The 15,126-nt window shown below is 46.9% G+C and overlaps 1 protein-coding gene across 1 annotated transcript in view; it reads right to left on the reverse strand.

The window, feature by feature from the left end:
- Positions 1–15,126, reverse strand: part of SLC2A9 (solute carrier family 2 member 9) — a 183,937-nt gene that overhangs the window by 45,331 nt on the left and 123,480 nt on the right. Inside the window, exons 8-10 of the mRNA XM_030863845.2 lie at positions 13,284–13,394; positions 5,500–5,601; positions 3,852–3,927 (exon numbers count right to left, since the gene is read on the reverse strand). Coding sequence (XP_030719705.2) covers positions 3,852–3,927; positions 5,500–5,601; positions 13,284–13,394 — 289 coding nt within the window. The remainder of the gene's footprint in view (positions 1–3,851; positions 3,928–5,499; positions 5,602–13,283; positions 13,395–15,126) is intronic.

Consider the following 15,126-nt stretch of genomic DNA (forward strand, 5'->3'; position numbering starts at 1 on the left):
ATCAGGACTTTTAGAAGCTTGCCAGGTGATTTAGCAATGTTTGAGGACCACTGCTCTGGCCCTGCTGGATTATTTGTTGTTCCTTTGCCATTAACTTCCTTTTACACTCTGGCATTTTCGCTGGCTGTTCCTGCTGTATGGAAATTCGTCTTTCCCTCCCTCATAAGCTACCTCATTCTCCCTTCTTCCAAATGTCAGAATTGAGGGACGCTAGAGGGAGCAGCAAACTTTTTCTGAAAAAGGTCAGATAGGAAATATATTAGGCTTTTTGGGCCACTGCATGTGGTCTCTGTCACGCATTCTTTTTGTTTTCCTTTTAAAATGTAAAAGCCATTCTTTGCTTATGGGTCATACAAAACAGGCCATGGGCCAGATTTGGCTCACAGGCCATAGCTCCCTGACCCCGGACCACAGCATTGTTTGTTTTGTAAGGTAGTGAGTTCCCCATCAATGGGAGCAATCAACTCATGGTTGGAGGACTTCCTGGCAGGGAAACCATAGATGGGACTTGAACTTCCAATGAATAACTGGACTGAAAAACCTTTCTGTTCTTTCATGAACTTGGGATGCCTTAGTTCTAATTCATCCCAGCTCCTGGACACAGCCCCTCATCTGCCAAAAGACCTCTGAGGTCCCCTGCCAGCTCTGAAATCATCCCAATCCTCTGTTCTGCCTCAGTTCATTGTGAAGCTCTGCGTGTGTCAGCACGGCCTTTGTTTCAACACGAAGAGCTGTGATTTCCATATCTGAGTTTAAGAGACAAAGAAGAAAGACTGCTCCTGACCTCTGTGTACAGATGATATTTGAAGCAAGAACAGCTGGAAACCATGAAAATCAAAATGCTCTGATTTCATCTTCAGCCACAGACATCTGACAACTAGATATGAATGGCAAAATTATACCTTTCTGTGTAGACAAAAACAGGACTGATTCACAATGATCTAGAGTAGACCCATCTGAAGAAGATAAAAACAGAAGCTTCCCCTTTTATCCCAAATCCTTTGTGTCAGTCTTGCAAGTCAATCTCAAAATGGGCCTAACTCCACGCACCTTTTAGCAAACAGCCAATGAGTACTGACCACACGCATAGATCAGAGTTCAGACTGCAGGTCCTAGAACAAGATGGTATAGATTCCAATCTAGCACTTGTCTCTTAGCTGTGTGACTTGGGGAAAATGACTTAATCAATATGATCTTTGTTTTTTTTTCATCTATACAATGAGAATAAAATTAGTTTGGGGAGGAAAGGTTTTGCAGCTTACCTTGTAATTCATCTTCTATCAACTGGGATAGGAAGAGAGGAAAGAAAGAAAAAGAAATGACCTGGTCCATTCTGTTTGTAAACTTGCTAAGCCAACCTCATAATGGTATTTTCTAGCAGAAAGATAAGAGAGTCCTTATGTACCAAATGCCTTTAGGGGGCTACACCTGGCCTATTTAGAATGGAATGTATAGCTATGGGTATAGTCCACTGGAAAATGTCAGTGTCAGCTGTGTAATTATCAAAGTATAAAATGAAGATGCTCCATGAATAAAATACTTCCTGTATGTAAGTGTTGCCCTGCATGTTTTATTTAGACACCTCACAAGTTTAATCTGGGCCAGAGTGCACTCTAACATGCAAGGAAGAATCTGGGGAGCTGTGTTGATGACTTCAGACTTCACCTAGGTCTTAACGATGACCTGAGAATTATTAGTAAAGTTTGATTCTGAGTAAAATCTCTGATTGTGATTTTCTTTTGACAGTCTGACTCTGTGTTATCTTATATTCACAGAGTATGTTTATGAGAAAGCATTAGAACAGGGCCTGGAGCATAGTAAGTGCTCAATAAATGTTATTATTATCAGACAACTGGTGTGAGGACTAGATCAGGGGACAGAGGGAATGTGCTGGAAAAGCTCAGAGCAGTGCATGGATGTGAATTCTTATTCTTTGCAATGGGGTAGAGAGAGTACAGGTTTTTAAAGACCTGGTTCAGATCTCGACTCCAGCACTCACCAGCTGGTTCATGTTAGGGGACATTGTAACCTCTCTGGGTTTCAGTTTCCTCATTTGTAAATGGGAGCAATTAATCCTAATATCAAGACTACTGTGCAGAGTAGGGATGATGTGTATTCAGACATCCAGCGCACAAAGATTGCCAATCCCTGTATTAAACAGATGAGGATACAGTATGGAGATGAGCCAGTAAACGATGCTGTGAAGGAAGTAAACCAGGATGATGTGATCGAGAGTATGTGTGTGACTATGGCATGTGTGTGTACATGTGTGCATGTGTGTATGTGTATACTTGTGTGTGTTGTGTGTATGTGTTTGTGTATACTTGTATGTGTATGTGTGTGTATACACATGTGGGCACGTGTGTGTGTACGTGTGTGTGTGTATATGTGTGTGTGTTTGTGTTTGTGCATGTATACTAGGTGGTCAGGACAGGCCTCACTGTGTGGATGACATCCCCGGTAACATGGCCACACCAGCCTATGAGCTCCGTGAGAGCAGAGACTGTCCCCCTGGGTTTCCTCCCCAGTGTCCCCAGGCCTTGCATGGAGCCACTGGCTACCCACCTCCAGGGGTACCAATGTGACTACTGCCCGTGGAGCTGGTAGTGCAGAGGCCCCACGGGACTGAGCACATCCCTCCTTGAATCTCCTTTAACTGCAACGTGGGCTCCCTGTTTGTCCTCCTGTCATTAGCTGCTCCCCTGGAAGGTGCCTTCTTCCTCTGGCCATCTCATCATCACAGCACACTGTGTGTATATGTGTGTGCATGCACGTGTATGCGTGTGCACACAGGTGTGCGTGCCTGACGCCCTCCCCTAGTCATTCCACAGCCCTCTCCACCATCTCATTATGGCCTTCTGTTGTCGTGGCTGGGGACAAATGTGACAGGGCTCGGAACATGATGGCCCATGAAAATCAGCAGTGCAAAGGGACAGAGAGAAATTTGGCTCCATTTGTTCTGATAGAAACTTGTTTTCATCAACACAAAAACCAAAACAAATCAGAACCACAGCAGTGCTTCCGGGAGAGATCTGTACAGTCATCAGACCTTCCCCACACCATCTTCCCAGCCCCAGCGTGGCCTCTGACTGGGCTCCTGTGGGACACAGACCCCCAGTTGGGGGTGGCAGGGCCCTCAGTCTCGCCTCCCCTGGCCATTTGAAAGATGAGGAAACTGAGGCCCTAGGAGAGCAGAGGACTTGCTCACTAGGGAAATGGCAGAGCTGGGGCTGAAGGTGGGTCCTGGGTAAACTGAGGCTCAGAGTACTCCAGACTCCACACTCAGGCAGGTACAGTGTAAGGTGGTGGTTAGGGCCTGGGGGGTGGGCAATTCCATCGCCGCTTGCTCTGTGCAAGAAGCTTCCCATCTCTGGCTTCTCTAGAGCGGCCACGAGCCTTAAATGAGTTAACACACATCAAGTGCGTGGCCAAGTATAGTACATAATCAGTGATGAATAAATCTTAGACATTACCATTATTATTATAACTATCATTATACCTTCCATACTAAACTGTAGCTTCTCTGTGGGCACGGGCTGTAACTGGAGTATCTTCGATTCATCCCAAACTAGTGAATCTGGCTCCCAGCTCTCGCAGCTGTTAATGGTTGCGGTGTTGTTGTATGTTACCATCTATGCATCTTTGAGTGAGCCTGTTACCTACCATCGGTTGGATGGAAACCAAGGCGGTCACTGCGTTTAAATCGATGGGGACCCTCCCCTCTCCCTCCACTCCCAGTGGCCCTTGCCCCTCCCCAGACCCCGAGCTCTCTATCCGTACAATAAGAACGCCCCACCCTGATGGTGCCATGAGTGCCTGGGCTGGCATGTGAGGAAGGAGGGGTGCCTTACCTGGCCCGCTGCAGAAGGCGGCGATAATGGCCAGAACGCACACGACGCTCAGGTAAGGGATCCAGGCTGCGTGGTCCTGCAAGAGAGCAGCCGTTGGGCAGGTGAGGAGGCAGCTGTGCTGGAGGACCTGGTACCCAGCCCAGCTCCTCCTTAGTCCACCTGCATGACCTGAGGCAGCTCACTTTACACCTCTGAACCCCAGTTTCAGCGTCCATAAAATGGGGATGATGATAACCCTTAAGCCATCCCATCCGCCTATGTTACAGATGTCAGAGTGAGATGAGATGATGCCTGTGAAGCAGTTAGCATCGTCTCAGCCTCCTCCAGTCAGTAACTCTTCTTGCCTGTTCACTGGATGCCAGCCCCTGGACGCCAGCTGTTGTACTGTACTACTGTACTTTTCAAGGTACTGTACCATAAGATTAAAAATGTTTTCTTTATTTTTTGTGTTTCATGTATTATTTGTGTGCAAAGTATTATAAATATGTTACAGTACAGTACTCTATAGCCGATTGTGTTAGTTGGGTACGTAGGCTCACTTTGTTGGACTTACGAACAAACTGTACTTACAAACGTGCTCTCGGAACAGAACTTGTTCATATGTAGGGGAATTACTGTAATGTTGCCTTTTTCTAAAGATGTGGGGGACATTGAGACCTTTGGCAGATGACCAACACGTGCAACTCTCCATTTAGGGGTTTGTTTTTGAAAAATGCAAAGTTTTATTGACCACTGTGACCTTGCATCATGCTTCCCATAGGGCCTAGATGGACTCGAGGCACCGAGTAAGTGCTCAATTAATGCAGGCTGCCTTGAGCATTGAGGGGGGCAGAGGAAACCCCAAGATCCTGGGGTCTGATCCCAGCTCTGCCATTCACCAGCTGTGAAACCTTGGGCAGCTTATTCATTTAGATATATGCCTCGGTTTCCTCATCACCATGAAAGGAAAAAAAATACCACTTTCATAAGAATTAGCTATGGCTCTATCCATCCCCACAAATATACATTCACTGAGCACTTATTATGCTCCAGGCACTGTTCCAAGTCCTTTCAGTGCATTTCCCATTTAATCCTCACGATACCCCTGGATATAGGGATAACTGTCCCAGTTTAGACATGGGGCCCCGAGGAGCAGAGAGGTTAAGTGACTTGCCAAAAGTTTCATGGAGAGTAAGTGGGAAAGCCAGGATTCCCACCCAGCGGTCTGGCTCCAGAGCCCCTCTTGGTACCCACAGGCATTGATATGAGGCGTGAAGGTGCCTCATACAGCAGCGCCAGCCACCCTGAGCTGGAATGCGAGAGTTGCAAGAGGCATCTTAGGACTCATCTCGTGCTATCTCTTCTATTCCACAGATGGGTAGACTGAGGCTCAGGAGGGGACATATCTTGCCCGAGGCCACACAGCTCACTAGTGGCAGCGACAGGACCAGAAGTCATGTCTCTTTCCCCCCCAGTTCAAGGACCCATTACTAAACCCCCTCCCCAAGGGTGCCCAGCAGCTTCAGAGCCGAGATGCCCTTGGGAACTCTGCATTACAAGAGTCGTCTGTAGACTGTATGGACCTCCCAAGCTGAAGGTCCCAGAGCACGAAGCCAGAAGCCATGCCCATGCTGTGCTCCCTTGGGGAGCGACAGACACATCCTCTCACCTGCAGCGTCAGCGTGACGGTGAGGATCCCAAAGAAGAGGGTCATCAGCCCAAAGCCACCAATGAGGAGGGGTCTCCGTCCCATGCGCTCGATGACCAAGCCCTAGGTCAGGGTCAGAGAGAGACGGTTATTACTCCCCTTCTAGCAGCGAGCGAAGGGGACCATGATGCTTGGAACTGCAATGGGGTCGTTGTTAAAGCATGGCTCTGACCTGGAGGCGCCTGGCCAGTTTCTACCCTGCCACAGTCAGAGGAATGATCTTCACGAGAGCGGAAGAAAGGGAGGGAGAAGAAAGTCACAGCTGCACATCCTGGGGGCCAGAGAGTGGGGTGCAGGGAATGCCCTTGGCCAAACTCAGAAACAGAACCACCCGATAAAAGGTATTATCAGAGTCGGGAGTGGATGGGAGGGGTACTTCAGGGAAATGGGCTCCCAGCGCAAAACTGCTTGTCTGCTTGGGGACACGGGGCCCTGGCTCTGGATCCTCCCTTACTGGCTCCCCTTCTGACGCCCCTCCCATGAGGATGAGCCCTCAGAACCAGGAGAATCCCCACATCCACATGCAGACTTCCCACCAGGCAACAGGTTAACGTAAGCGCTTCTCAAATGATGATGTAAGCGCAGGATATGAAAGGCTGCTTAGCCTGAATTTTAATTTCTCAGCTCTGGCGGGCGCTGCCCACTTGGATGGAGCCCAGGGCACCCACTCACGCCTTCCAGAGAGTTTGGGGGCCAAATGAGAAATCCAGTTTTGCTTTTGTTTGATATGGCCCCTTCCCTCTGCTAAGTTCCTAGAACCGTTGTTAGATAAATTCGGGACTTAATCTTTTAGTAGGTGGGGGGCGATGCAGAATCGTTATTATCAATGGAAGAGTTTCCTACGTAGAGGAGGATTAACTGAACTCAGGTTTGAGGCCAGCTTTAGTGCACATTCATTCTGACGATTCACGGGGCAAAGCAGCCTCTTCGAGCATCCTCACTCTCTCCCTGCTTCTGCCCTCACCACCCCTGCCCACATCGATTTTCTTTACAGTGGCCAAAGAGATTCTTTTATTTTTTTAACATCTTTATTGGGGTATAATTGCTTTACAATGGTGTGTTAGTTTCTGCTGTATAACAAAGTGAATCAGTTATACGTACACATATGTTCCCAAATGCAACATGGCATCTGCTTTCAACACCCGCTCCCCTCCAGCCCCACCAGCGCCCCCTGCTGTCCCTCTAATTGCAGACACATCCCTGCTCCCGTGCAAAGCCTGCTCTAGACATCCTCCATCGGCCTCTCCAGATCCACTGTGTCCTGGAGGACGACCCATAATACCAGATCAACAGGTGTCCTCGCCCCCTGCCCCTAGGGGGTATCAGCAAACATGGCGCCCGTAAGAAATCAGAAGGAGGGAAGGAAGGGAATGGGACCAGGTGATGGTCCCCCGGATCCCTTCTTACAGGCACATTGTGGCTGGCTGTGTCCCTCTACTGAAGGTCCCTGCTCCCGATGGATGGAGCCCCCCACCCTACAGACCTGCCCACCCCGAGTTAATCCGCCCTCCAACCTCTCCTCTTCACCAGGCCGGCTCTGCCCTGCTGGGGTCTGGCTGAGGCAGGCCTTCCTTCTGGCAGCTCGCTCCACCTGGAATGTTCTTCCCCAAGTATCTGGGTGACAGACAACTCGCTTGTCCCTCGAGCCCGACCACAGTGTTTAACAGGGCGACCATCCCACCTCTCAATCCGGATTCTCTGCTCTACTGTTCCTCACCGCATCTTCCACCTTCTAACCACCATGCAGGTGACCACCGATGCCTTTGTTACTGTTGGTCCTCCCCACTGGGCGCTTGCCTTCTCCTGGGCAAGAACCTGTGTGTCTCTTTTGGTCACTGATGCCTCCCACACACCAGGACCCAGGCCTGGCACAGAGTAAGGGCTCAACCGGCACCTGCTGAATATTGAAGGAATGGACAGTCTGGCCAGTTTCATCTTCCAGGTTTGTAGGCAGTAGCAGGGCCTGATCAGATTTACCTATAACACGTGTTTGGTTCTCTTCAGGAATATTAATCACCAACAATGATTGTACTAGTTTTCTCGGGCTGCCGTCATAAAGTACCACAAACTGGGTGGCTTGAACAATGGAAATGTCTTTTCCCACAGGCCCGGAGGCTGGAAGTCCGAGACCAAGGCGCTGGCAGGGCCAGCCTCCCTCTGAAGATGTGGTGGAGGGTATGTCCCAGGCCCCTCTCCCACCTTCTGGCAGCTCCTTGGGTTTTGTGATATAACTTCAGTCTTCACATGGTATGTCCTGTGTCTGTGTCAGATTTCCCCCTTTTTATAAGGACACCAGTCATATTGGATGAGGGGTCCACCCTACTCCAGTATGATCTCAACTAATTACATCTGCAATGACCCTCTTTCCAAATCAGGTCACATATGAAGGTACTGGGGGTTAGAATTTCAACATGTGAATTTTCAGGGGACACAATTCAGCCCATGAAAATAATGAACACTTATTAAGTGTCTGCTCCATGCCAAGCACTGGGAATTACTATATAATTCTCATGATAATACCTGTTGGAGTATGGATTTGTTCTTACCCACACTTTCCCTAAGAGAAAACTGGGGCCCAGAGAGGCTAAGTAACGGGCCCACAGTCACCCAGCTAGTAAGCGCAGGGCCAGGGGACCACGCCATTCTGCGTCATCGCCTCCACCCGCTCTCTCCTCTAGCATGTACTGGATCTGGGGCTCGAGATGCAGCAGAGAATACTAAAGGTTTTGACGGTGAAATTGTGGCATGTGTTGGGAAGCAGAGCGGACGGTGGAAACCAGTAGATTTTTTTTTTTAACTTCAGCTTGATGGCACAGTCCATTCCTGACAACTGCAAAAACTTCCTGTTATGAGTAAGGGGTCAAGAGTGGCTTATGTTAATTCTATTTCCCCTGATTGAAAAAAGCCCAGGGAATTCCCTGGCAGTCCAGTGGTTAGGACACTGCGCTTCCACTGAAGGGGGCGCGGGTTCGATCCCTGGTTGGGGGACTAATATCCCACATGCCACGTGGTGTGGCCAAAATATTAAAAAAAGAAGAGAGAAAAAAGAAAAAGAAAAGCCCAGTGTCCCAGCTACTCAGCGGAATGAGCCTCGTGCTCCACAAGCCGCCGCCCCGCGTGGCAGCCGACCCTCAGGCTCGTGTGGCCTGAACGACACTCCGTGGACCTTCACTCATCAGAGAGTTGAGGCTGCGGCGAGAACATCGATTTGGAAAACCAGCTGCTTCTGCAAGATGGCAATCATTTACAGCTGCCCAAGCTGACAAGCAATGCTAGGAGGTGAAATTAATTGCAGATCAAATGACCAAAAATCTTTCTCAATGTTATTAAGGCCCAAAGCCATTTTAATAGACCGTCAAAAATCTCAGTAAGAAGAAAGAAAAAAAAACCCAAAAAACTTGGCAAGTCCTTTTGATAGGCAATTACCTCACAGGGTTGGATGAAATAGTATACGTATATTTGGAAACAAGGTAATAACAGCTTTGGAATGGGCAAGGGATGTACTGAATATTGACTCTGTCAGGACCGTCCAGTGGGCCTTCATACACTTTGAGTTTTGTTTCCATGAGAAATTCTGTAAGGTGGTGCATGAGTTTCCTCTGGCTGCTGTAACAAATTACCACAAATTTAGTGGCTTAAAGAAACACATATTTATTATCTCCCAGGTCTGGAGGCCACAATCTAAAATAGGTCTTAGGGAGCAAAACTCAGTTGTTGGCAGGGCTGCCTCCCTTCTGGAGGCTCTAGGGGAGGATCTGTTCCGTGCCTTTCCCAGCTTCTCAAGGCCGCCTGCACTCCTTGGCTTGGGGACCCTCCCTCCACCTTCAAAGTCAACAATTACACCACCTCCGCTTTTGTCATCACATCTCCTTGTCTGACTACAGCTCTCCTGCCTCTTTTCAGACCCTTGTGATTACACTGGATCCACCGGATAATCCAGGGTAACCTCCCCATCCCCCCAACCATTGATTTCATCACATCTGTAAAGCCTCTTTTGCCGCATAAAATAACATATTCGTGTTTCCAGGAATTAGGACGTGGACACTTGGGGAGCCAGTATTTTGCCTCCCACAGGTGGGTATGGTTATGTACCCATTTTAAAGATGAGCAAATACGTTCAGAGATGTTGGTGATTTTCCCCAAACCACTCATCTGGGAAAAGGCTGATTAGGATTTGAATTCAGAGCCGCCAGGCCCTAGAGCCCAGACGCTTTCTCCCCGAGCACATTGTTCCATCCCAGACTCCCAGCTTCACGTTGACTTTAATCTCATGAATTTCCAGCAGCCGGTTTTCCAAATTGATGTTCTTGCTGCAGCATCAACTCAACTAAGGGGTTAGAGTAAATGCTACCATTTTTTTTTTTTACCACTTTTTTCCAATGGACGATTCTGCATCTTCAGCTCCTTTAGAAAATAAACTAGGAGGGAGTGCAGACTGGGGCCTTGCACACAGGGCCACGGAACAGGCTTTCCTTTACCTGGCTAACTTCTGCTGGCCCTTCAACTCTCAGCCTCCTGGGTCCCTCCTCCAGGAAGCCCTCCTGGACCCCCTCACAGGAGAGCTCATCCCAGCATTGCACGTGGCATGTGTCTGTTTCTGGGTCTTTCTCCTTAGATCATGATAACATCACTGGTGACCTCCAAGCACAAGCAAGATATAGGTGCCCTGCAGCTGCCTGTGGCATGGATGAACGCATGGAGGAATGAAACCACCACCAACACTATGAAGCCGCCATCCCTGCTCTGGGCCCGCCGAAGGTGCCCATGCCTCTAGAATGCACAAGATCCAAATGACCACGGCCCATCATGATCCAGACTTGAAGGCAGCAGCGGGCAGACTCTTCAGAGGCTGTGACCTCCAGTTCTGATCTTAGAAAGGTCCTCTCTTTCTCTCCCAGTCATTTACCTCCTTCCTGGGATTAGTCCTTGAAAGAAGTACTTCATCGAAGACTATCATCTTTACTGAGGATGATCTACCAGCCAGAGAGTGGGGACCAGAAGCAGGGGTTTCTGGAGTCAGAGAGACCGAGGGTGGAAGCATCCCCACTCCCTCTGTTTGCTCCTCTTTCAAATGGGGGCAATCACCTGACTTCCAGGACTGATGTGCACGTTCCTGAGATCTCATGTAGAGCACAAAGGGTCTTGGGGAGCAGAGGGGCCCTGATGTGAGCGCTCCCCACGCCCTCAGGTTCTGACCTACTGCTGTGTGATCCTGGGTAAGTCACTGCTTCTGGTCTTGGTTTCCTCAACTACGGAAAGATCGAGAGAGACTCTGCAAAGTCCTGCTCTCTGTGAGAACGTCCATCACAGCCTTCTTTAAGATGACAAATAATGGGAACCTACCTAAATAGAACAAGAACAGTTAACACTCACTGAGTCATATGTCAGTGTCAGGCATTGCTTGCATCACTGTGTCTACTTGCTTAGTCCTCACTCCTTCCCTGTGAGGCAGGGATGGCGTCCTTATTATAGAAATGCGGAAATCGAGTCACAGAGCTGTTGAATAACTTATCGGAGTTATACAGCTTAAAAGGGACACAGCTGGGAACCGATTCCAGGCAGCGTGGCTCTGCCATCCAGGCTCTGAGCAGAGACACTCAACAACCCTACCCCGCAAACAATGGTTAAGGAAATTGCTGTATAGCCAATTTCTGAAGAACGATACAGCTTTCACAACTAGTGCTAATTCAGAGGGGGTGACGATCTACATATGTTTCTGTACATATGTGATACTTCAATAAAAATTTACTCAAACAAATAATAAGATGGAAAATCATTTGGACATAAGTTTATGTGAACAAAAGCGGAGTTAAGATTAGTCTATACATAGGATTACACTGAGTAAGATTTATACAGCCATCGATGTATAGAAAACACAAGGGGCGGGACTTCTCTGGTGGCGCAGTGGTTAAGAATCCACCTGCCAATGCAGGGGACACAGGTTCGATCCCTGGTCTGGGAAGATCCTGCATTGCTGCAGAGCAACTAAGCCCGTGTACCACAACTACCGAGCCTGAGCTCTAGAGCCCGTGAGGCACAACTACTGAAGCACGCATGCCTAGAGCCCGTGCTCTGCAACAAGAGAAGCCACTGCAATAAGAAGCCCACGTATCACAATGAAGAGTAGCCCCTGCTCGCCGCAGGTAGAGAAAGCCTGCGTGCAGCAACGAAGACCCAATGCAGCCAAAAATAAATACATAAATTTATGTAAAAATAAAAAGAAAACACAAGGAGAGATTTTGCCAAACTTATGTGGATAGTATAATTGTAGGTGATTTCTTCTTTGTTTCTATTTTCTGTATTTTTCAAATTTACCCTAATGAGCTCATGCTGATTTCTCATAACAAAATACTTTACCAAGAAAAAAAACCAAACAAACAAAAAAGGGAAAATCCAAAAAACAAACACTGTAATTTCCCCGTGACTTTCGTTCCAGACTGACTGTGATTTCCTGATGATCAATGTAAAAATTAATAATAACAGTTGGGTAGAGTCTATAACTCAAGACAAGAATTTTGAGAAACTTCCAGATTGTGAAACATCAAGATATTGTCCCTCTAACAAAAGACTGTGAGTGGAAGAGGGAGGCAGAACATCAGGTCTCTATGCTCTTATGACATCCGTTTTTAAAAGCATCTTGTTAGAATGCCCCATTAACAGCAGGGAACAAAATAAAGTGTTCTTTCAGAAATGAGTCAGAAATACAATTGGAAGCCTCTGCCTGTTTGCACTGACGTCAATCTTGTCAGTGCAAATCAGTGAGCAAGAGTGGAAATAAAAGATCAAGGTAGGGGCTTCCCTGGTGGTGCAGTGGTTGAGAGTCCGCCTGCTGATGCAGGGGACGCGGGTTCGTGCCCCGGTCCGGGAAGATCCCACATGCCGCGGAGCGGCTGGGCCCGTGAGCCATGGCCGCTGAGCCTGCGCGTCCGGAGCTTGTGCTCCGCAACGGGAGAGGCCACACACAACAGTGAGAGGCCCAAATACAGCAAAAAAAAAAAAAAAAAAAAAGATCAAGGTAGAAGACATGGGAATAGCTCATAAAGGGCGAAACCAAGGACCAGAGAGGTTGAGTGCATTGTCCAACATCACACAGCCAAGAATTTCCAGAGCCAGGATTCAACTCCAGTTAGGTCTGTTTGCAAAACCTCTGCAATTTCTGCTAGATTCTGAAATTCCCTAATGTTTTATCCACCATCCCATGCCCCCCGTATGTTTATTTTACATATCAAAGGTTGAGAAAAAGTGACAAGCTCTACGTCTCTCTTCTTTTGGACACTGTTGCTTATTAATAAGTTACCCTCTTGATGGACTGATGGACTGGAGTGTACTTTCTCCTTTTCTTTGCCTTGCAAACTCCTACATGTTTGGGGTGGTGATGACAGCTAATGGTTTTAAAGTGATGGCAACAGAACTTAGGCTCATGTGGACTCTGAGCTGGACTCGCAGGGAGATATGGCCCTCTCTACAGGGTGCTCACCACAATGTGTCATTTGGGACTAAGTGAGAGTTCAAAGAAAAGAACTACTTATTGAAAAGAAGACAATAGGGAAACAAGATGTAGATAAGAATATTCTCTAGATGGGTGAAACGTCAGTGATAAACTGCATTATAAACTCCCCAAATTCAGACACTTCGGAGTGACAAAGGGCATGTTTCTTTAAATTCATGCGCTTGTTACCTGGGGGTCCCTGCAGCTCTGTTTAACCCCCCATGATGTTCTCAGGAATAACCCTCAGTTTACTCACAGAGAAGATGGCAGCCAAAGTCTCGATGCCGCCTGTGCTCAAGGTGATGTATGGGATCTTTTCCGGAGGGATTCCAGCTTTTCCAAAGATACTGTTGGTGTAGAACCAAATCTATAAAGCAGGAGAGAAAAAGAAGGCAGGAGGGTCAGTGAGAGGCATCTATTTTCTAAATTAAATTCAGGTACAAGGTGGTCTCTGAGATTTGCTGCTCAATCCAGAGGCATAAGGTGGAGCTATGCGGCTTGGCCGACCGCTTATTTTCTCCTTTCTCCCACATTTTCCCTTTCTCCAATACTAACAGAATGTCTACATTACTGGGAGCAACATGTGCTCAGCTAAGTGTGGCAATGAGATATGAACAGAACTATTGGTAAGGCTTCCAGGAATTCTCCTTAAAAGGAGATTTTCATGAAAGAGCTGTGATCTCTTCTTTGCCCTTCCTCCTTTCTGCTCTCAGGATGGTGAATGTGATGGCTAGAGCTTCAGCAGCCCTCTTGGGACACTAGGTGACCTCAGGACAGCACTGCTTTTAGCTCCCATGGTAACTTTGTGAGAATTAGATAAGGTCCCTGATCCACAAGACATTTTACTGTCATCCACTGGAAACTGTCATAATAAATCTATAATGGGTACAACATGAATGAAGCTCTGGAGAGTTCTGCAACTCACAAGCTGCATAACTATACATAGAACCCTTATGGTATGAAAGTCCCAGTTGAGATACTGGAGCAGGAAGTTAGAAGGAGACTGTGTGAAATCTCTTGCATTACTATACACTAATGATGAAAAATATGACAGAGAAATTAAGGAAACACTCCCATTTACCATTGCAATAAAAAGAGAAAAATACCTAGGAATAAACCTACCTAGGTAGACAAAAGACCTGTATGCAGAAAACTATAAGACAGTGATGAAAGAAATTAAAGATGATACAAACAGATGGAGAGATATACCATGTTCTTGGATTAGAAGAATCAACATTGTGAAAATGACTACACTACCCAAAGCAATCTACAGATTCAATGCAATCCCTATCAAACTACCAATGGCATTTTTCACAGAACTAGAACAAAAAATTTCACAATGTGTATGGAAACACAAAAGACCCTGAGTAGCCAAAGCAATCTTGAGAAAGAAAAATGGACCTGGAGGAATCAGGCTCCCTGACTTCAGACTATACTACAAAGCTACAGTAATCAAGACAGTATGGTACTGGCACAAAAACAGAAATATAGATCAATGGAACAGGATAGAAAGCCCAGAGATAAACCCACGCACATATGGTCACCTTCTCTTTGACAAAGGAGACAAGAATATACAATGGAGAAAAGACAGCCTCTTCAATAAGTGGTGCTGGGAAAACTGGACAGCTACATGTAAAAGAATGAAATTAGAACACTCCCTAACACCATACACAAAAATAAACTCAAAATAGATTAAAGCCCTAATTGTAAGGCCAGACACTATAAAACTCTTAGAGGAAAACATAGGCAGAACACTCCATGACATAAATCACAGCAAGATCCTTTTTGACCCACCTCCTAGAGAAATGGAAATAAAAACAAAAATAAACAAATGGGACCTAATAAAACTTAAAAGCTTTTGCACAGCAAAGAAAACCATACACAAGACAAAAAGACAACCCTCAGAATGGGAGAAAATATTTGCAAATGAAGCAACTGACAAAGGATTAATCTCCAAAATATACAAGCAGCTCATGCAGCTCAATATCAAAAAACAGAAAACCCAATCCAAAAATGGGCAGAAGACCTAAACAGACATTTCTCCAAAGAAGATACACAGATTGCCAGCAAACACATGAAAGGATGCTCAACATCACTAA

This window comes from Globicephala melas, chromosome 5, assembly GCF_963455315.2.
Source record: "Globicephala melas chromosome 5, mGloMel1.2, whole genome shotgun sequence".
NCBI classification, from domain to species: Eukaryota; Metazoa; Chordata; class Mammalia; order Artiodactyla; family Delphinidae; genus Globicephala; species Globicephala melas.